Source organism: Osmerus eperlanus, chromosome 12 (genome assembly GCF_963692335.1).
Source record: "Osmerus eperlanus chromosome 12, fOsmEpe2.1, whole genome shotgun sequence".
Lineage (NCBI taxonomy): Eukaryota > Metazoa > Chordata > Actinopteri > Osmeriformes > Osmeridae > Osmerus > Osmerus eperlanus.
The window spans coordinates 11,340,104-11,361,618 of record NC_085029.1 but is presented as its reverse complement, the minus strand read 5'-3'; the positions used below and the strand labels follow the sequence as shown (position 1 = coordinate 11,361,618).

Sequence of the window (21,515 nt, the reverse complement as noted above, 5' to 3'; positions counted from 1 at the left end):
CCTTTACTGGCTAAGCACAATAATTTATAACATCAATATTAATGGTTTAGTTCAAAACATCATCAATCAGAAGTCCAATAACACACCACACTTTCCAGAATTATGAGGAGAGAGCGGAGCCTGGCGGACAGTGCTGGAACTGAAGGGGCTGACACTAAACCACCTTTACTGCGTTCTGAGCAACCGGCACCGAATGCATGCCAAAACAAGGCTAAACAAAGCGATGGAAACTGCAGTCAACGTGAGATCGACAGTCTGAACATAACGCCAAACAAACACACCCAGAGGAAACATCTATCTCGTTGCTTTCGCCACTGCATAGCGAGCTGACAGGCTAGCCTATAAAGCTAGCTAGACGACTACAGGAGATCCGCGATGGACTCGAGAGACACAGCCCCTGATTCGTGGGAGCTGGAAGAAGATGCCGAGGCCCCGGCTGCCGCGGAACTCCAGTCCGCTTTCGCCACTCTCAACGTAAATGCCACGCCATTTGTCCCAAATGTGAACGCCGTGGTGTTTGTCCCGACTTTCCCACAAAGCAGTCCTGCAGAAACATCAGTGTCTGACGGTGACGGTAAGTTTCCGATTGTAGAAGTCAGCATCGAATAACAGGATTTGACAGGGGTAACAGCTGGTAGTCCACTATGCTAGCCAGTTAGCTAGCCACCAGCTAGCCAACCAAGTTAGCCAACCAGTTAGCTAACTTGTAACTGTACGTTCTTTGCTATGTGGCAGCACTGAATGGAAGTTTATCTTGATATGCCCTAGCTAGTTAAGATAGCAACAATCGAACAAATATGAATGTAACATTCAGAACAGAGTCTTAACGGACTATGACGGTACAATGTTTGAATAATTCAAGTCTAATAATAATACCAAGTTTAACAGTGAGTGACATTGTTTGGTCACACTGGACTGGAGTCGTACAATATGCATGTCAGGTTAGATTTTCCTGGCATATGCATCTGTATTCACAGGTGCCGCAGATACAATTGCCTGTATGGAGGTGACAGAATCAGTTGGTATGTAGCCTGTCATTTTTGCTTTATAATACATCTAACCCTTCCATACAGAAGGTCATTCTAGTACACCATGGAACTAGAGGAGATTGTTCTAAAAAATCTTCCCATACACATATCAGGGCTACAACGGATTTCCAGATCTACATTGACCAAATTAGGTTGCCCTTAAACACTGTTTACTTGTCATTTAATTAGTTTGATCAATCTCCCTGCATAGTTTCACTGTGCACTTGAGTGTACAGGGCCTACTCTGAAAACACAGGCCAGGCCTTCCAGTCCAAACTGTGAGGTTTGGCAATTGTATGATGCAACACTAAAGGCCCAGTATCTTAACATATACCTTTTCCCCTCTCTTCCACATGTGGAATCGGGCACAATATCAAGCTTCAGATGTGGCAACTCCAAGACTAGACTGTAACTTGAGGGTTTTTTTCGACTTTGTTCAGGAAGTATTGCAAAAGAGTTGTGAGGTGCCATGTTGCAGCATGCTGCCGGTGTCCAACTGCATATGTGCTGATGTCAGGTGTTCACGTTTTGGCCAGAGCTGCTCACATCTACTCAAGTTACAGGCCTGATTTATCAGTCAGCCTGACACCTGCAACTTTAGCTTGCCAGGGAGGAGGAACAGGAGAGTGAGACGAGAGACAGAGAAGGGATGTGGTAGGAAAGAGAGGAGTGTGAAGGCCTGATTACAAATATGTTATTCTAGTGGTATAATCACCTTATTGGTTTAGACATTTAAAAATACACTAGCCAACCTCTTTGTTCTGAGGGATGCATGTTTTTTGACTGGCAAACAGACTGTAAGATTTTAAACAAATGTCAAAGTTGATCAAGTCATAAAACATCTATCACCCGTTGGATTGTTGAATTGATAAGGCAACAAATGATTATATATATATTATACTATTAAAATCTTTAATAGTATTTACAGGTAGTATTTGACCTATGACTAATCTAGACCATCTGCATTGGACTGATGCTGTCTGTCCCTCTAGCTCCTGTGGAAAACGGAGGCACGGAGACGGAGGTTATGGCAGAGCTTGTGGAGGAGGAGACCTGGGAGCAGAAGGAGGAGTCTGGGGACGCTGAGCCTGGAGGGGGGGGTGGAGGTGGAGGTGGAGGAGGGTCTCAAGGGGCTGTGGAGGAGATACAGGGAAGGGGGGAGGAGGAGGAGGAGGAGGAGGAGGAGGAGATGATGGAGGAGGAGGAGGAAATGCCCATGCCCAAAGTAGCCCCCGCCCAACCGGACGCCCCCAAGAAAGAGCATGTCAACGTGGTGTTCATTGGTCATGTCGGTGGGTTCCCACTGCCTGGTCCACCTGTACCTAATCTTTCTGTCTAGGAATTGTTTTCTATGGTGTAAATTGCTGTTGTACTTGTCTTTGAGAGCCAGTCCAGTTAGAGTCAAAGATAATCATACACAAATGTTTTATTCTTTTAACAACTACCGTCTGTACCAGATGCTGGCAAATCAACAATCGGAGGACAGATCATGTAAGTCATTAGGCCGAAATTATATGGTTAGATTTTAATTACTACCTAAATTGAATTTATGGTAGATCTTAACAAACACAAATTCACATGTCAGTCTGGTATGATGTGTTAATGCTAGGTACCTGACAGGAATGGTGGAAAAAAGAACCTTAGAGAAGTATGAACGAGAGGCTAAAGAGAAGAACAGAGAGACATGGTGAGCTTGTCTTTGCTTAAAACAATTTATTTTGAGATGTGTGCTGGTATTTTAAACAGAACATGGATCCCCCATGACATCAGCTGTCTCATCTCCCCAGGTACCTGTCGTGGGCGCTGGATACCAACCAGGAGGAGAGAGACAAGGGCAAGACTGTGGAGGTGGGCAGGGCCTACTTTGAGACGGAGAAAAAGCACTTCACCATCCTGGACGCGCCTGGTCACAAGAGCTTTGTGCCCAACATGATTGGCGGGGCATCTCAGGCTGACTTGGCAGTCCTGGTGAGGGAGAGTCACTTTTTCTATGCTGAGTCATTGTGGACTGCAGTAGGGAATAGCATAGTCCCGCAGGGTATTATCTATGTAAAGACAGAACACAACACTGTGCCTATGGCTGTACTAATGACAGTGTGGCAGGTTAAAACATGACTGCTTTTGTATGGGGCTTGTTTTGCCAGAGTAAAATCCATAAACCCAATAAATCTGTAAACCTTTTGTTCATAACTGTTATTTAAATCTTGTGTATTAAGATGTCCCAGATTAATTAGCAACATTTATATTCAGCTAAGAAAACGGACCCCTCTGAAACAATATGAAATATAAATGTTTCCTGGAATCCTGTAAATTATTGATACAACATTAATTTACAGTATGGATGATTGTTTAGAGCACTCTTATGCATACTTCCTTACAGGTTATCTCGGCCAGGAAAGGAGAGTTTGAGACAGGTTTTGAGAAGGGCGGCCAAACACGGGAGCACGCCATGCTGGCCAAAACAGCTGGAGTTAAACATCTAATTGTGCTTGTCAACAAGATGGATGACCCCACTGTCAACTGGAGCCTGGACAGGTGGGGTCAAGTTTAAGTGAAAACATTTAAGAAGATTTAGGAAATGAATAGTTACTAATGCTACAGAATGCATACATAATGTGTTATGCAATTTCACTGCAATCCCTCTGCCTCCTTCCACTAGGTATGAGGAGTGCAAGGAGAAGCTGGTGCCCTTCCTGAAGAAGGTGGGCTTCAACCCAAAGAAGGACATCCACTTCATGCCCTGCTCTGGGCTTACAGGGGCCAACCTGAAAGACCCGGTGGAGGAGTGCCCTTGGTATACGTACGTATCTCCAATATGGATGGATCCTTCGTTGAATCCTGCATTGAGGCAAATTGATATACCATCAGTAGCATCCTGTAACAAAAGTTACTGGTTTACTGTATGTATACTCACTTCTACTCGGTATGCTTCTTAGAAATCGGTCCATTGTTCTCAGAAAGATCACACGACTATCAGAGATGAGCATCCAGACAGTCAGTCAGTTAATTCAATCTTCATTGTCATAGCAGTCAACCAAACGAATTAGTCCCCTCTGTCATAAAACGGACTGATATTTATGAAGCTGTGACAAGCATATGAAGCATGACAGCTATTTCCAACTGCCGCTAAGTAAAGATGATTACAATTTATTCCTTTGCTTCGGTAAAGGATTATAGAGGATTGTTTGAATTGATTCTCTCTTTCTCACTCTCCCAAACTCTCTCCTCCCTTACCATCTCTCTCACTAGGGGCTTTCCATTCATCGCCCACTTGGACAGCTTGCCAAGCTTCACCAGACCCATGAACGGCCCAATCAGACTCCCCATCGTAGACAAGTATAAGGTGGGGAACCACATCCTAGCACAGTCTCCCAGTTTCATACTACTGACAGGCCCGATCAGACAGCCCTGATTCCTCTTTAGTACCAATTACATGCACAATTCCCATGCCCAGTCACTATATCATTTTAGCATTCATGAAAAAGCATGCATGTACTTATAAAACTGTACAGGAATTACATTTTCACTTCCAAACCGTCAAATCCATGGAAACCATGCAGGCTTTCAGAATTGCCGTTCCATGTCCAGCCCTCTTCCCTGTCTTGGTTCTTATCCTCTCAGAAGAGGCCCCACGGTCCTGGGTGTCCCTCAAAGATCCCCACATACACACACACACATTCACACTCCAGCCTCACTCTCTTTGGCAGTAACTTCAGTAGTGTGTGGGCATAGTTTTGGAGCCAGAGGAGAGATGGCTGGGAGGAGGGAAAGCTATGGAATTAAGATATGTTATAGCTTTCTCAGCAGGATTTTCACAGGGTTTAACACACACATACACATAAGCAGATACACGGGTGCAAGTTGTTGTGTAAGGGTGTTATGAAAGCGAAGATCTCTAACTGGGGCCGATGCTCATTGGAGGTAATGAGATTACTGTGGTCCAGGTAATTGTAGACGCTGGTTAGGAGGATAGACTGGCTGTTGCTCGGCCAGTTTCTAACTACTAAACAAGGGGATCAACAGACAAAGATTCTGCACTGCTACAGATATAAATTAAAGATCACGCAACCATATAGTCTGGGTTCTTAGATTTCTATGAACCAATTCAGTAGGCTTTAATTTTGTGTTTTTCAGGACATGGGCACAGTGGTCCTGGGCAAGCTGGAGTCAGGCTCTATCAGCAAAGCTCAGCAGCTTATCATGATGCCTAACAGGGTAAGACTACACACACACATTGTCCATGGTGAAGCACTATCTTTTTCTGTGCATACATATATAGTGTGGCCATGCAATGACAGCAACACATATAATACCTGGAATGATGTCATGTAGTGGTCTGGTGGATTGGTCTTGTTTCCATAATGATTCGGGGCAACAGAGGACGCCAGTAATGACACCCATTTGTAATGATTGCGGCAGCACACCGTGGAGGTGCTCAGTCTGCTGAGTGATGACGTGGAAACGGACGATGCCACCCCCGGGGAGAACCTCAAACTGAGGCTGAAGGGCATCGAGGAGGAGGAGATCCTGCCTGGCTTCATCCTCTGCAACGCAGAGAACCTCTGCCACTCCGGACGCACCTTTGATGCCCAGGTAGGAGCGCTGACCAAGTAGAACAGGATTTCATTGATCTCTACTGAGATTAGAGGACATTTTCTCCACCGAGGCCACAGAAAGTGTAGGGTTACCGTTGCTAATGAGGCCTTTGTGATGCAGTTACAGTATACATTGGCTTTGTTCTGTTTCATAGCTAGTCCTTAACATACCAACACACACACCCACGTTTAAATGTGTGTTTTGGTATGTATTGTTACTATATTATGAGCTGATTTGTCTGTTTTTGTCGTTTTTGTTTCTAGATCGTCATCATTGAACACAAGTCCATTATCTGTCCAGGTTACAATGCAGTCTTACACATCCACACTTGTATTGAAGAAGTACAAATCACAGTAAGTCTCTTAAAGTTTATCACCACAAAACAGCCCAGACACTAAATACCTTGCCTTGGTGGCCTCTGGTTATTTAAAAACAAAATATAAAGGACACAGACATGCATTTGGTTGTCTCCATTAATTGGCTTGACTCAAATGCTTCTCAATCTTTAGGCCTTAATCTGTCTGGTGGACAAGAAGACCGGGGAGAAGAGCAAAATGCGCCCTCGCTTTGTCAAACAGGACCAGGTGTGCATCGCCAGATTACGGGCAGCAGGAACCATCTGCTTGGAGACCTTCAAGGACTTCCCTCAGATGGGCAGGTTTACCCTCAGAGATGAAGGTGAGGGGGAAGATGTGCTAGAGAGAGAGAAAGATGGGGAGGTGGGGTGGGGTGACAAGAGTGAATGTGTGTGAGTGCCTCGATGTATTTGCTCACTGCCCTTCTATTTCCTTGCAGGTAAAACCATTGCTATAGGCAAGGTGTTGAAGCTGGTACCAGAGAAGGACTAAAGGACAGCATCCTGGAGATCCTGGAACGGGCGTTTTGATCGAGGAGAAAGCAGCAGACCCAACTAGCCTCTCTCTCTCTCTTACACACCGTTATCTATGGAGGGGGATGAGGAAGAGGAGAACACAAATGTGAAAGAAAAAAAGAAAGACTGAATCAGTTTTTATGAGGAACAATACTAATCGCAAGACCAGTCCAGTGTGTCAGCTTTCTCATATTGAGACCTCAGCTATGCCACTATTGTAGCTAACTAACGCCCTGTTTTCTGGCCAACCTCATGTTTAGCTAGCCCACATTTGTTTTGGAATGGATGCAGAGGTGCTTTGTTTGGGAATAGTGGTATTGATCTGATATTGTGTGTGGATCACAGTTAGTCTGTAATCATGATTTGCAAGAAAATCACAACATTGAAGAAAACAATGCCAAATGGACAATGTTTTGGTCATAAGTATCCCCAACCAAAATCCTAATCGTGATCGACACACGCATTTCAAATACTTTATATGGATGCACTATGAAACATGACACTTAGATTGGTCATGCATTCACACACACAAGACACTCATACACAAACACACAAACGTGTCATTTTCAGTGAACAACAATGAAAATAAAATAAATTGATAAAACGACTGTGTATGTACTTTTTTTAAACCGTTATAATTATATATTTTGATTACACCTAGACATTCGTTTTGGGGTCAACGCTAGTCAATTGTGTCAATGGTTTGTTTTTGAATAAAGTTGGGAGAGTTCAATTTTTTAAATGACGTAGGAACAACTGCGCATGCGCCTTTACGGTACACATACACGTGAAGCAAGCGGCATGGCAGAGAAAGTAGAAGATGTAGTCCTGGACCAGGCGCAGGTACAAACTTCAGTTTCAGGAAAAAATTATATGTCGTTCTATGTTGCTGAATCTACCAATACAGATTTTATAAGAATGCTTGCGATGTATTGACATTCCGCTTCATTTTAACTACACTGGGATGTTGGCTAGCTGGCTAGCCTAGTTAGCTAAGGTTAGCTGGACGAATGATCTTGACAAGAACAGCTAGCTTGCAAACTAGTATTTGTCCAGTAGGTTTATCAGTTGAGTATCCAATTTGCAATGCCACGCAGTAACATTTAGAGCTGTCTTATAAATCATGCTAGGTTAACAATTTGATCAAGTATGCCTCACGTGTCATGTTTTACTGTGTGTCTCGCACAGGTGAAGAAAGCTGTTCAGGCGCTACAGGCGTTCCTGAAGACCACGTCCACCCAGGACACTCTTTTGGAGGAAAGCCATCAGTTCTCCCTACTCTTCACCCTCTGGAAGATCCCTAAACAGGCCCAAACCATTCGCATGTGAGACCCAGCCCTATCCTCCTAGTCCAATGCATTGTGTACCTAACTCAATGTAGATGGCCCACCGAACTGTGTGGTTTACGGTTAATACACAAACGTCTGACACTTGTCAAACTGTTTTCCAGAATTTACTTTTAATTTAAGTGTCATAGTTCATCTTTAAACGACCAGTTCAAATACTGTCCATACTGACCCATACTTTGTTGTAATCCTCCAGTCCCCTGCCTCATGGTCTGCGTTCAGATGTAGATGAAGTGTGCCTGTTCACCCGAGACGAGCCCAAAATGACCTCTGATCAGACCCAGCGGTTCTATAAGAAGCTGCTGGAGGAGAGGGGTGTCAAGAACATCACAGAGGTACTAGTCTAACACACGGCTGGAGTTTCATCTACCGCTGCATAAGCCTAAATGCTCCCAGAGCAGTAACTTTACAATGCAGGGTGTATGTTGTATTTCATGAAGTCTGAATCTGTAGTTTGTACTTTCTCACACTACTTGGGGAGATGAAAAGTTGGTATTTATTGATAACATTAACAACAGCACCCCAGCAAACCCTGTCCTCCAGTGTCAGTGTTGGACACGGGCAATGCCGGTGCCACAGAGACTCAAAGTATATCCAGATGGACCTCCCTCTTGCAGTGGAGCCTGTCTCTACAACTTTGAAACAAAGCATGTTTATTTTTTTAAATAAAATAACGTACCAAAAAGGATTATAGTCTACATGTTGTTTTTATTTCTACGTGTCCTGTCCAGGTGATCCCGTATAAAGTGTTGAAGACAGAGTACAAGCCATATGAGGCCAAGCGCAAGCTGCTGGGGAACTTTGAGATGTTCCTTTCTGATGACCGTATCCGCCGCCTGCTGACCTCCCACATTGGCAAACACTTCTATGAAAGGAAGAAGTGAGTCCAACTTCAGCTGTGCTACTGTGTATGCACCCATGTTAGCAGGTCCTAGAGTGGTTATGTTTGTATATTCTTGCATCCTGGAATCGGGACACAGATTTACAGGGGAAAGGATTGTTAAATGATGGGACATAAATTGCTCCTCAATGGAATACAATGCTCTGAATGATGACTTGTTTTCTCTGAATAGGGATCCTCTATCAGTGAACCTGCAGAGCAAGCATTTGGCCAGAGACATCCAGAGACTTATCCAGGGCTCCACCATGAAGGTGTCCAAGAAGGGCAGCTGCTGGTGAGCCGTCACACTGCTCCTGGTCACTGGAGACACAACTTGAACACAGACATGAATGTTACCTACACAGTACATCTTACAACAGTTCCATAAGCAGCACCCCAGCAAACCCTGTCCTCCAGTGTCAGTGTTGGACACGGGAAATGCCGGTGCCACAGAGATTCAAAGTATATCCAGATGGACCTCCCTCTTCCAGTGGAGCCTGTCTCTACAACTTTGAAACACAGTAGCAATCAGGCAGTTTTGGAACATGAAACTATGGAGGTCTTTTCTCCTGTTTTACAGAAAGATAAATTAAAGTTCTTCTGTTGTGCACTCCTAGCTCAGATCATGCAACCAATCCTCTTGTAATGTGTTTTTCTTGTCATTATTGTAGCATGGCTCGTGTGGCCCACTCTGGGATGACCACGGAGGAGGTGACTGAGAACATTGAGGCCACAGTCAGCACAGTCGTCAACAAACTACGCCTGGTGAGTTCCAAGCCAACATTTGCCACGTGAATGGGTATCACCACCCGTCTAAACGTTTTGGATGGAGAGTGAACTGACCAGCCTTTTTTTCGCAGAAAGGAAAGGGAATCAAGGTAATCCACCTGAAGAGCCAATCCTCTGTGGCTCTGCCCATCTACACGTCTGATCTTAGTCACCTGACTATAATCGAGGATGCACAGAGGGAGGCCAGGAAGGCCAAGGTGTGTGTGACTAAAATAATCGAGAGAGATGGTGTATATTGTTGTCTGCGTGTGTGCATAAGGGGGAGACTGACTGGAAGTGTTTGAGCTTGCCTTATTCTCCTACTGATAACCGTGTGTTTTTCTGTGTGGCTGTAGAAGGCCTCCAGCAAGCTGCAGAGAGCCAAGAAGCAGAAGACCTCCACAGAGAAGACGGAAGCAGAGGAGGAAATTCCAGAGCTGGTTCCCATAGTAACGCCCAGCAAGAAGGCCAAACTGCAGGTCAGTGTCACTTTATATTATTGCATACAGAGAAAACGATGTTACAAGTACAAAAATGTTACAGTGCATAAATTGTCAGGTTATTTTACCTACAACTACAATGGTTGAAATCTTTCCTCTCTCCCCCAATAGACACCACCCCAAAAAAAGAAAGTACTGGAGAAGGCACCTAAACCACCAGTAGGGAAGAAAGGACAGAAAGCTAAAGCCAAGATGGCCAAGAAGAAGGGTACAAGACCCCCTTCCCAGAAAATCAAAAGGAAGGTGGTCAAATCCTAATGTTTGTGTCTGTCCCCCTTTCCCTCGCTTGTTAGGAACTTTGTACCATAATGATTCAAATGATGTCAAGGATGCTGACATTTGTTAAGTAGACTCCCAGGACTGGTTATAAAGATTACATAATGGTGTTCTGTTTAGTCTTTTCAAGGCTCCGCAACCAGTATCCATGAAAGCCACAAATGAAAATCATACGGCTTTGTTGAAACAGAGCAAATAATGAAAGGTCATTTGTGTCCTAACGTTTCTGGTAATTAAATGGTTGTTTTTCAAAACATCTTTTGGTTAATTCCAGGTATATTAAAGGATACTGAAACATGTTTGATGTGTGTAATGTATTCTATATCATAGACTCATAATTTCCAACCATTCATTGTATGCTGTGTGGTGCTAGCCTTTTTCCACCCCTACCTATTGAGGCATTGTGTTGTACTGCGTAGGGCTGCGTTAGCCTTGAGGTGTGTTTACCCTCGGAGACCAGTCAGCAGAGCCTGGCTGGATCGGATGACTCTATTGTCAGTGAGGATCATAACGTGCCTGTACACCTGCTGTCTGCCTGCTTCAACAAGGTAGTGTTTGTTTAGAATTTGTATTCATCTAGGTTTATAATTGATATTCTGAAAGCTTTTTATTGAAGTACCACAGCCATAATGGCTTGCAGAAGTATGACAGACTGTTGAAGTCAGTTTAGTGGTGATACGAGTGTAGGTGGTGTCTATTGTAGATGACTGATGTTTCTACACTAGTGGTCATTTGAGACCAGAGACACAAGCAGGTGGTCTGTATTAATTGGCCCCTCCTACTCCCAAGTCTATGTTGACGGTGAGGCTGGCTGGCTGGAATATTCTGGGTTGAAAGTAAACTGAGGGTAGGTACGATAGAGGTAAACACTGAGGCGAGTGTCGACCACAGACTCGGCTTCAACTATTTTAAACTGCTATCTTGACAACTGGTATATGTGAATATCGATGCGTCAGTGATATATCTAGCCAATGAGCATCAACTGAAGGACAAACAGGATGTAATGAATGCTAACTTGCACTGTAATGGTAGATTGGATGTTGTTTTTATTGTTTTTGGAATAAAATCCGCCCATCCTGCAGCAAAAGGGGCCAGACAGAAGTGGTGCGGTCCTTCTTCAGAACAGAACCTGTCAGGATGACTTCAGAAGACACTGCCCTGCACACTGACCTCACCGGATCACAACATTCTACTGGCAGAACCGTCTGTCCAACTCCAGAACCCCCCCGCTGGACCTACTTTCATAAGCCCATAATCGTCATGGTGATGGGGGGCCTGATGTCTGGTGTGGGGGCTGTTCTGTTTCTGCTCCACTACCTGGGAGTGACGGAGACACCCCACGCCACCGCCCCTGCCTGTCTGTCCATCGGGCTGATGTTTGTGGTGGTGGGGCTGGTCTGGGTTCCCATCCTCAAGGAGAAACTGAGACGGACAGGCCTGGGGGCCTGCAGGGCTAGGGAAGGTTCTGATAGCAGTGTGTGACATGTAAGTACTGGGAGTATTTTCCTGATGCAGATTAGCCCTGTTGGCTAAATCTAAATGGAGATTAATTTTAATCAGTATTCTGGAACCACCCTGATACATGGAATCACTAGAGCGGAACGTAGAAGACGTTTTATCAGACCATTATTAATCCTGATTGTGATATAATGAGTAGGCTAATGCGCAAGGTCATAAGATTGAGGGTTGATGAATAAAATACAATCTCACTTATTTTTTTCCTTCTGAGATTACTTCGGAAAGACGTGTAATAAAATATGATAAACTTTTATAGGCGAAATTTCATACATCTCCCACGAGTTGGTGAACTTTGAACAGTTTTACAATAATCTTTTGTACGCGTCTCTGCAAGTGCTCACTCGCGTCTCCGCTCCATGCGCCAGGATTCTGAATCAACACAGTTCCCCCTCAGGAATAGGAAATTACCTCAGAACTTCAAATCAAAGGTAACTTCCAAAGAGGTGATATTCATTAGGCCTACATCATGGCGGGTGTACCGGAGACAGTAATTGAGAGGAGGTTTCGGGGAGTTGGCCGCTGCAAGTGCGCTTTTTGGTTTGCTGTGGCGCACGACATACTTGGGGCGTTAATACTTCTGACAGGGGTGTTTGCAGGATTCTTCATCCACGATTTGTTTATCTACGCCGGTGCCGTTGTCATTTTCCTGAGCCTAATCTGGTGGGTCTTCTGGTACTCGGGGAACATCGAGGTTCCTCCAGAGGAACTTGAGGACGACGTCGGCATGGTCAAACTAAAGAACAGAGGAATTAGCGGAGTGGTCAGAAAAGTGTCTGACCGCCTCACCAACGGAATAAGAAACTCTTTCAGAAGGAATGGAAGGGCCCACGGAGAGGTTACCGGGGCCATGACAACGCCACCGCCTTTGAAGGGCGCTACTCAAGAGGATCCAGCAATGTCACTCTCGGTTATAAACGAGAACACCAGAGCTGCTCATTCAAATGAACTTGTCAGGGAGACCCTGGCTGTATAATTGGATGTATAGGCCTGTTCATGGGACTAGACATGAATGGGACTAGATGCTACTATGAACAAACGTGCATGAAATAATGATGAAAGATCATTGTAGATTGTACATTTGTGACTTTTTATGGTGCAGCCTTCTCTTTAGAATGCCCAATTAGACTAAAAAGGGAATATAAGTGTTTGCCTTGTTGGTAATGATTAAGCAACATCAAGGTCTTTTCTGAACAGGATCCATATGTCATCTTATCTGATAGATAAACAAGTAGACTTTGCACATGTCACTGATGGTTGAAAATACGATGTAGACTGCAATGTGTAAGATACACCTTGGAGTGTCATCTGTTTTAGTGTTTATCAGAATTTAGCATAATAGACACTCTTTGGAAATTGCTTGACTAAACTGAATTACAGCATATTTGTAATAATTCGTTTATTTGTACAATAGTTGTTAATATCACAATTTAAACATATGACGTGCATGTTTTTCATCGACTATTTAAGTAAAACAATGTTTTAAAAAATGTGTTGTACTTGAAGAATGTAATTTCTCAAGCATGTTCATTTATCCATGAGTGAACTAAAAGTATGTGATGGTTAGTAATATGGATGCACACATAAGGGTCTAGTTCCTCTCCTTATGAAATCTCACCAGTTTCTTTTGTGGCACATGGACTTCCCCTAAGATATTTACATATTCCTAAATCTGTAATAAAACACCAGGTCTGTCAGAAAACAAGCCATGAACTGGAAAGTACATCATTTCAGACCCAAATCTAATTTCAGGTTTTGGTTCAGATATCATAATTCAGGGTCTATTGTTCAGGTGATCCTATCATTGTAGTTGTACTGTACAGTGTAGGGCAGTGATGTCTGAGGGAGAATGTGGCCAGGGTTTCTACTACGACGGCCTGGTTGAGGAGTGTCAACACTGCTTCCACAGATGCAGCTCTCCGCCCAGAGTGTGCTCGAAATACTGCTCATTGCGTAAGTACAGTACTAATTTATAATGCTGAAGGTTGATCTGAGAAAGTCTTTAGGGTTCAAAAAAATATTTGGAATCCAGAATGAACTCATCTAATTTCAATTCTCTTTGGCACTCACACATTAACAAACATCTATAGATTTTGTGTATTTAACATTTGTAAAAAAAACATTTAGCAACTGTATTACAACATGTATTTCTATATCCATTATTTATGCACATCCGTTATGTATTCCTATGTCCTGTATTTATTGCCAGTATGTATTTCTGCGGGTCCACAGCATCAGAAAGTAAAGCCCCAGAGAACCTAAACGTGCGGTTAATTCTGGTGTGGCTCTTCGTGTTCATGTTGGTCTTCTGCACTCTCATTCTGCTCCTGCAAATGCTGAGGAAGAAGTCATGCAGACTGTTCCTGAAGAACAAAGGTAACACAATACATGTGACAATAGTCACAGACATACAATCCAATGTAGACTAGGCAAATCACACTTAAAGTGAAAGTTTGAAAATGTTTAAGATATCAATGTGTAATTCATTAAAACATGTCAATCAGACTGCACTCCACCTCAAGCAAATGTCCCAGGTGCTGTCTCAGAAAAGAATGGGAAACGACATAATAATAAGTGGTTTGTTGTCATCTCCCTTCACATGACATCAGCTAAGAATATCTTATAATAGCCTGACTGACTCAGTATTGCTGTCTCTGATTCCCCCTGTCACTTATAGTATCATGAGTGGTTCAGCCTTGACTACCCATGCATGAGATATCTGCATAAAACAATGACATATATTGATTCTGTTGTGAAAGCCTTTTCCCACTAGCATCTTAAAATGATGAATTTTTATTATTATTGGAAGCGTAATCCTGGAGCGTACAGGCCAACTTTCACTTCAAAAGAACAGAACTTCAAGAAGATAACACAAAACATATTGTACATGTTGTGAACTCTTGTAAAACTTATCAGCTCCCATACTGTTATTTCCCTCAGTATCTAAACCAGGGGGAGCACATCAGTGTTCAGATGTGGACGGCCGCCCTGATAGCGCTGGGCAGAGAAAGGACGTGGATGGAAACTCTGTGAGTAGTTGGAGGGGAGTGGAAGTCGACAGCCAGACCCAGTGCAACTCCAGCCTTCCTGTCCCATCCACAGAGGAGGGCGTTACCATACTGGTCACTACCAAGACTGTGCAGAACTTTGATGATTATAGCAGCTACTCAGAGTATGGCACAGAGGAGGAGGAGACTGCATGGTGGTGGAGGTCTGGCGTTGTGTAGCTGGAGATAATGCACGCATGGTATGTGCATATGAAATGTTAACTGTGCGGGTGCAACCCCCCCTCACACCGCACACACGCACACACACACACACACGCACGCACACGCACGCACGCACACACACACACACACACACACACACACACACACACACACACACACACACACACACACGCACACGCACACACACACATGCACAAACACATATAGCCCCACACACACACACACACACACGCACACACACACATGCACAAACACATGTAGCCCCATGTTCCTGCAAAGATTAACCTCCTTCACACAGGTACACATACACACAACAGCGACTACAGAGGATCGTAAATGAACTACAGATTCGGAATCACTCCAACCCAATCATATGACTACGTTGTGCCTTGTCATGTGACCAACAGCTCCTGTGCTGTTTCGCTTTCTGCTGTGACCGAGAAGTGTCACATTTATTTACAATTGTTTCCTGCATTTGCATAGTATAAGTAGAACAGGTCGTAGAATGATAGTTCGATAACCCTCATCTTCATCACGGTTTTTTTGCTATATGTTTTATCTGCCTATGTTAATGTTAATGACTAGTAGAAGGCCTCAACCATGATAGCATCTGAAGGGTCCCCTCGGCTATGTTTATGAACCGGAGTATCATTGGCTCTTAGTTCGGAATACAGGGTTCTTTATCAAAGTAATGATTTGGGCAAGACATCCGATTACACAAATAATCTAACCCGCACCCTGACGCGGAGTGGCAAGAAGTCATTAACTAGTTTTGCATGTCAACAAAAACGGACTTCGACTATTATAATGAACGGTGAGTTGTAGAAAACACACTGCATGTGCTTTGAACTTCGATAACAAACTAGATGTTAAGTTTTTCCAGATTTTCCATAGCAGTAGGCTACAAGGGCAACGCCTCTTGTGTATTCAACCGTGAATGTCATTTTACACTTTCTCGCTACAGTCTGTAGCGAGAAAACTGCTGCCTGTTTCCCCTTTGTCGATCGAATTATTTCACGACTGTGGAGCTAGGGAAGGATCAAGAAATACGTTGAGCAACTGTCATTGAGAGGCCAGCTGTTGATGTTGTTTTGGAGTGGAAAATTACTTTGTTCCTCATAGTTCTGTCTGATAGTGTATGTGAAATAAAGTCGTATAATCATACACTAATAGTTTCTTTGTTGGTACCAAAACACAACACTGCATGAATGTTTACTTGAATGAATAACAAAATGATATCTCTTTATAACCTCTGTGTTTCGAAACAGTGCCTCCACCACCAGATAGTGACTTAGCCAGGCCAATATCATGTCACATACATCCCCATGGCCTTCATATTTTACCTTATGTCAATCTCTTCTTTAGAAATGACATGTGTACCTTAGTGGTGTGTCTCTTAAATATTGGCTGCTGGCCTCTCCTTCACTTCCATGCTTCTATGCTCTTTCTTCTTCAGGCACACCTCTTAATGACACCAAGAGACAGCACCTTCTGGAAAGGCTGTTGGATGCTGTCAAACAGGTAGACATATTTCTCTCAAACACAGATACTGGATGTTGTTAATGTTAATTATCATACTCTGATATAGATATTCTCATCCCAATTCTTTACTTAACGTACTTTAACGCTCTCGAGGCAGTGAATTAAGGGGAATACATGGATATTAGTTTGTTGTAGTTGTATTTCCTAAACATGAGTTAAGATGCTTTAATCATGTTATAAAGCTATAGAAGTAGGTGAAATAGTGAGCCATATTTAATGCCGTTGTTTTATTCATCACGGTAATACAGGTTTTCTTGTTGGATGTCGTGCTTACAGTAGACTCACCCCTCTCTCAACATGGCAGACTGCTTTGGAGGAAGTGAATTCCTGCTGCTTATTACTAACCTGTTCTTCATATCTCCGCAGTGTCAAATCCGCTTTGGGGGACGGAAGGAGATTGCTTCTGATTCAGACAGCAGGTCAGTCCCCGTGCATGCGTGTGGGTGTGTGTTTTGCAAATGGTCAGTGTACCAACACCTCTGTGTGTGTGTGTTTGCAGGGTGATATGTCTGTGTGCCCAGTTTGAGGCAGTGCTCCAGCATGGTCTGAGGAAAAGCAGGGGTCTGGCTCTCACTGCTGCTGCCCTCAAACAAGTGGCAGGATTCTCCAGCAAGACTGAAGCAGGTACGGGATAAACACACACGTCCAACAGACAACTATGTATGTGTTGTTTGTGGATAGTAGTAATACACTACAACACACGTGGAGGGGGAGTAGGGTGAGGGGCCGTCATTGTGCCCATAACTAGCAATAGAGTTATATGAGCCATGGACCTTAATGAGAGTCACAGGAAACAGGTGCTGGAGGGAGGGGAGGTCAAGTCACGGAGAAACCAGGTGCTATGAAACTAGAAGGTTATGCAACATTTATAGTCAAAAAAGCCACAAAGGGATATCCTTTGTTGTTCTGTTTCTGTCTCTCTCTCCTTCCCTCTCTTTCTCTCTTTCTCTGTCAGTTAGGCACCTGGTGTGCTCTCATAATGTGGTGAGTATCTTACACACTGATTGGTGTGGAGAAGGCAGAGTGGTTTGGAGAGATGACTCAGTTTCCTAACCAAATATGTTTTTAGACCAAATATGTTTTGTTGACTGCCACTGTTCACTGGGTTTAAAAGGATTTAAGTAGATTAATAATACTTTATGAAACTTTAGAAAGACTTTTTTGGATTCTGGATCTCTCAGCCATCATTATGAAGCTAAAACATGCACGCTTCCAGACCAACACAGCTGCATTATTCCGACACATTCTTCCCAGACCCCAATGATAATAATATGCTAAACAGCAGACCTCTATGCCACATTTTCTCTCTAATTACAGTGGCTTTGAAAACTTTAGTGGAAACAGACTCCAACACTGTCTTGCCAGTTGGGTGTGATTGAAAAAAAGTGTATGAACGAAGAGTCGAGGTGTTTAACTTGTCACTAGATGTGGTGAGATGACTGTGTGTGTGTGTGTGTGTGTATGTAGTTGACTCTATGAGGAAATAAACTTGCAATTAGTCATGACCCATGAGGTGGTGAGGTCTGTGTGAAACTCTCATGGGAACTGCTGCCAGATACTTCCTGCTCCTTTCACACCTCTGACCTTCAAATGGAAATGTTCTCCACACTAATAATAATTATAATTCTATAACAACATGGTCTACTCTGCTTTCTCAACTTTGTTCTAATAGTGTACAGTGATGCATAATAATCTCCATCTCTCTCTCTCTCTCTCTCTCTCTCTCTCTCTCTCTCTCTCTCTCTCTCTCTCTCTCTCTCTCTCTCTCTCTCTCTCTCTCTCTCTCTCACCCTCCTCCTGTCTTGGTCTGTGCCTCCCACCTTCTCTGCTGCTCCCCTCGTTCGTCCCTCCCCGCGCTCCTCCTCTTCCAGAATTGACGTTCTGGTTCTATGTGAAGGAGCACCTGAACCGCCACGAGCTGCAGAGGTTCTACTCCCTGCGCAACATCTCCTCTGAGCTGGGCCGTGGCCGGGCCTGGCTGCGCTGTGCCCTCAACGAGCACTCCCTGGAGAGATACCTGCACACACTGCTCTCTGACACAACACGCCTCAGGTGGATGCTTGTGTGTCGTGTGTGTGTGTGTGTGTGTGTATGCTTGTGGTGGTTGTGTGATTGCAAAGCCTGTTTTGTCCTCAATTCAGGCAGTGTGAGGGACACCTTAAATAATGCGTTAGTGTGTTGTTTTAGCTCTGTGTGTGTTATTTCGTCATTTGTCCCCTTCACATGTGATGTCCAGCACCTACTATGAAGACTGGGCCTTTATCCTGGATGAGGAGCGAGCCAGCATGCTGCCCACAATGGCTGCAGGTCAGTGCTTTCGTTGTGTGTTGTTATGAACATGGTGGACCAATACCATGGTCGATGAACTTTGGCTGGGCAGCATTACCGTTTTTACATCATATCTTAGTCCTCATTTCTTCACAGGTTCTTAGACTTAGTCACGATGAGTCAGGACCAGTCATCATGTCCCCCTCTCCTCCCTCCCCAGGCCTGAACTCTATTCTGTTTGCCATCAACATCGACAACACAGACCTGAACGGGGGGGTGACCCGGCCCGGGGGCTCCTCCATGTCCCACCTGCTGAAGGAGTCCACCCAGGGCATAGGGAGTCTGTGGAAGGAGTCTACCCAGGGAGTGAGCTCTCTTCTCAGGGAGATCAGCACTGCCACGGCCGTGGTGCCCGGCTTCTCCCCGCGCCCCGATGGATCCTCCGACCCACTGCCTGTTCTGCCACGCAGTGCCTCTGCAGGTAGGGAGGGGGAACTGCACCTGAGACAATGGAAGGGTGTGGTGAGGACGAGCATGCTACCATGTACAACATGGCTAGAAATTACAGACTGTTCCTTGACTCTGATCACCAAAATTCTGATATAACTGCTCTTCTTATCCTTGGTGTTCTGCTGGACTTTCTCCATGTACAATTTGTATGTCTCTTTGGATAAAAGCGTCTGCTAAATGAATCAAATGTAAATGCTGTCCTCCACAGAGTCTGGCCTGAGGAAGGAGCGACGGAGGAAGAAGAAGATCACCAACATCATCTCGTTTGATGACGACCTGGACGGAGGGGCTGAGGATGAGGAGGAAGGGGAGGACGAGGCGGGGCGGATGAGCACGAGGAAGAGTCCCACCGCCCCCCAGGGGAGTGTGGAGGAGGCTGTGGATCCACTGGAGCCTGCCTTCTCCCTCTTTTCTGCCCACAATGGGCTGTCCGAGCCTGGGATTGTCAGCTGGGCTGGATCCCCCCCTCCCTCCAGAACTCCACTGCCAGACACCAAGAGTGTTGATAATGAGGAGGAGGAGGAGGAGGAGGAAGTGGAAGTTTACAAGAGCAGAGAAGACACACAACCCATCGCTGAACAGTGAGTTTGTTTTTTCCCAATGACAATGGTCACTTAACCTTCTCATGAATAGTTCAAGTCGTTTGGTTGGTTGATCTCATACATGGTTGCTGAAGCCCTAGCCTCCTGCCTTTGGGTTTGTGTGTTCTTTGCTTCACAGGGTGGTGGTGGGCAGCCTGTCCAGCGTGTCCACGTGGAGCCCCCTGCAGGTCTTGACTGAACATGATATCTCGGACATCCTGATCCCAGTCACATCCACTGACACCTACCCTCAACCAGGTGGTCATCCCCCTCCAGCACTGGACACCACACCAGCCTCTAGCAACCTCACACTCCATGTGATTGGCTGATTAGTTGATACTTGATTTTTTGGCCGATTGGTCGTACAAGTTTATGCACCTGGTCAGTTGAACTCAGTTTGTCAGTTGTTTCACATTCCATTTGGTTTCAGCCAGCTCCGTGGAGGACACAGTAGCACTTCCTGTCAAGGCCCCGCCCCCAGCCCTACCTGTCTCTAGTGACTGCAGTGTGTCTCAGCTACAGTTCAGGTACCGCACCAGTCCATGGGCTTGACCGATCTGGAAATGGATCTTAAATACTAGAAACCAATGTGTTTCACCATTCTAGCTTCCTTCATGACAGTATGTTCATGTTTCTGTTAGTTACAGTGTTGGTTTGTTTTTGATTTTAACATTGGTTCTGCTATCTATTCGTTTCCTGGTCTGACCAGTATGGAGTCCAGTCCGCCAGCCCACAAAGCCCAGCTCTCCAGTGTGCTGTCCACGCCAGGTCTGCCAGAGTCTATGACAGTGGGTGAGTCCCTGCCCTGCCCTGCCTCACCCTGCCCTGCCCTGCCCTGCCTCACCCTGCCCCGCTCTGCCTCACCCTGCCCCGCTCTGCCTCACCCTGCCCCGCTCTGCCTCACCCTGCCCCACTCTGCCTCACCCTGCCCCGCTCTGCCTCACCCTGCCCCGCCCGGCCACACCCTGCCTCGCCCGGCCCGGCCCAGCACAGCCTCACCCTACCCTTTCAGTGTCTCATGGGCCCATATCTTTTTCTGTCAGCGGGAGAGTTTGTATGTACCAAACAACAGTTCTTTATCTGTACACCAGGTGGCACTGTTGGTTCAGTGTGTTTTAAGCCTGGAGACGTATTACATCTCTGACTCTGACCAGGGTAGCAGAAAGGTGTGTGCTTGCAAAACCCTGTCTATTCTGACTATGTTTGTCGATGGAAACACAGACCCTGCAATAGAAACACAGACCCTGCTCTCTAAATATCAGTTGCTAGCTACCCTTTTCTACTATGCCACATGTTATATATTCTGGGATGTTCTGCTCCTCTTGTTCTTACACCTAGAGCGTGATCTGTTGAATTCCCCTCGGCTTACCAGAAGGTTAGCCTCTCCGCACACCCTTATGCTAAGTGTGTGTGGTAACTAAGCACTGTGTCTTAGCCACACATTTCCACAGATAAAGGGATTATTTACAGAGTCACATAAGACAAGAGGAGCATAGGTGTGTGTGTGCTTGTGTTTGTCTGTCGTGTTCAATGTTCAACCCATAAATGAGCGTGAGTATTATAATTACCCTCTTCTCCAGTGCTGTCACCTCCCTGGACTGGCT

General features: G+C 44.9%; 4 protein-coding genes and 2 non-coding genes across 8 annotated transcripts in view; all 6 read left to right on the top strand.

Moving 5' to 3' along the window:
* The first annotated feature begins 124 nt into the window (after positions 1-124).
* gspt1 (G1 to S phase transition 1) lies at positions 125-7,099 on the top strand. 3 transcript variants are annotated; one of them, XM_062474069.1, is made up of 15 exons: positions 125-574; positions 978-1,022; positions 1,407-1,436; positions 2,021-2,320; positions 2,486-2,519; positions 2,638-2,715; positions 2,816-2,996; positions 3,409-3,563; positions 3,688-3,828; positions 4,278-4,371; positions 5,163-5,243; positions 5,448-5,621; positions 5,888-5,977; positions 6,134-6,302; positions 6,420-7,099. In XM_062474069.1, exons 1-15 carry the CDS (start codon positions 376-378, stop codon positions 6,470-6,472), a joined length of 1,824 nt encoding a protein of 607 aa, XP_062330053.1. In that variant the 5' UTR covers positions 125-375; the 3' UTR covers positions 6,473-7,099. The 3 variants fall into 3 exon arrangements, with proteins under 3 accessions (XP_062330053.1, XP_062330054.1, XP_062330055.1); XM_062474070.1 differs by lacking the exon at positions 1,407-1,436; XM_062474071.1 differs by lacking the exons at positions 978-1,022; positions 1,407-1,436 and having other exon boundaries at positions 126-574.
* A 119-nt stretch (positions 7,100-7,218) lies between these two features.
* Positions 7,219-10,564, top strand: rsl1d1 (ribosomal L1 domain containing 1). Its single transcript, XM_062475457.1, has 9 exons — positions 7,219-7,338; positions 7,684-7,820; positions 8,038-8,176; positions 8,573-8,721; positions 8,915-9,016; positions 9,393-9,486; positions 9,582-9,707; positions 9,846-9,968; positions 10,101-10,564. Exons 1-9 carry the CDS (start codon positions 7,258-7,260, stop codon positions 10,245-10,247), a joined length of 1,098 nt encoding a protein of 365 aa, XP_062331441.1. The 5' UTR covers positions 7,219-7,257; the 3' UTR covers positions 10,248-10,564.
* LOC134031956 (small nucleolar RNA SNORA55) lies at positions 8,359-8,489 on the top strand. Its single transcript, XR_009931970.1, has one exon. It is a non-coding gene; the product is annotated as a small nucleolar RNA SNORA55 (small nucleolar RNA).
* On the top strand, positions 9,113-9,243 carry LOC134031957 (small nucleolar RNA SNORA55). Its single transcript, XR_009931971.1, has one exon. It is a non-coding gene; the product is annotated as a small nucleolar RNA SNORA55 (small nucleolar RNA).
* A 562-nt stretch (positions 10,565-11,126) lies between the features above and the next one.
* On the top strand, positions 11,127-15,414 carry LOC134031668 (tumor necrosis factor receptor superfamily member 17). The gene is made up of 3 exons (XM_062475373.1): positions 11,127-13,733; positions 14,013-14,156; positions 14,721-15,414. Exons 1-3 carry the CDS (start codon positions 13,616-13,618, stop codon positions 15,005-15,007), a joined length of 549 nt encoding a protein of 182 aa, XP_062331357.1. The 5' UTR covers positions 11,127-13,615; the 3' UTR covers positions 15,008-15,414.
* A 2-nt stretch (positions 15,415-15,416) lies between these two features.
* The window catches only part of snx29 (sorting nexin 29), a 28,297-nt gene continuing 22,198 nt past the window's right edge, over positions 15,417-21,515 (top strand). The window contains exons 1-11 of the mRNA XM_062474601.1: positions 15,417-15,824; positions 16,467-16,531; positions 16,919-16,971; positions 17,052-17,176; positions 18,424-18,604; positions 18,789-18,859; positions 19,041-19,301; positions 19,539-19,911; positions 20,051-20,169; positions 20,342-20,438; positions 20,621-20,703. Of these exons, the coding sequence (XP_062330585.1) occupies positions 15,818-15,824; positions 16,467-16,531; positions 16,919-16,971; positions 17,052-17,176; positions 18,424-18,604; positions 18,789-18,859; positions 19,041-19,301; positions 19,539-19,911; positions 20,051-20,169; positions 20,342-20,438; positions 20,621-20,703 (1,435 nt within the window). The 5' untranslated portion in view covers positions 15,417-15,817. The remainder of the gene's footprint in view (positions 15,825-16,466; positions 16,532-16,918; positions 16,972-17,051; positions 17,177-18,423; positions 18,605-18,788; positions 18,860-19,040; positions 19,302-19,538; positions 19,912-20,050; positions 20,170-20,341; positions 20,439-20,620; positions 20,704-21,515) is intronic.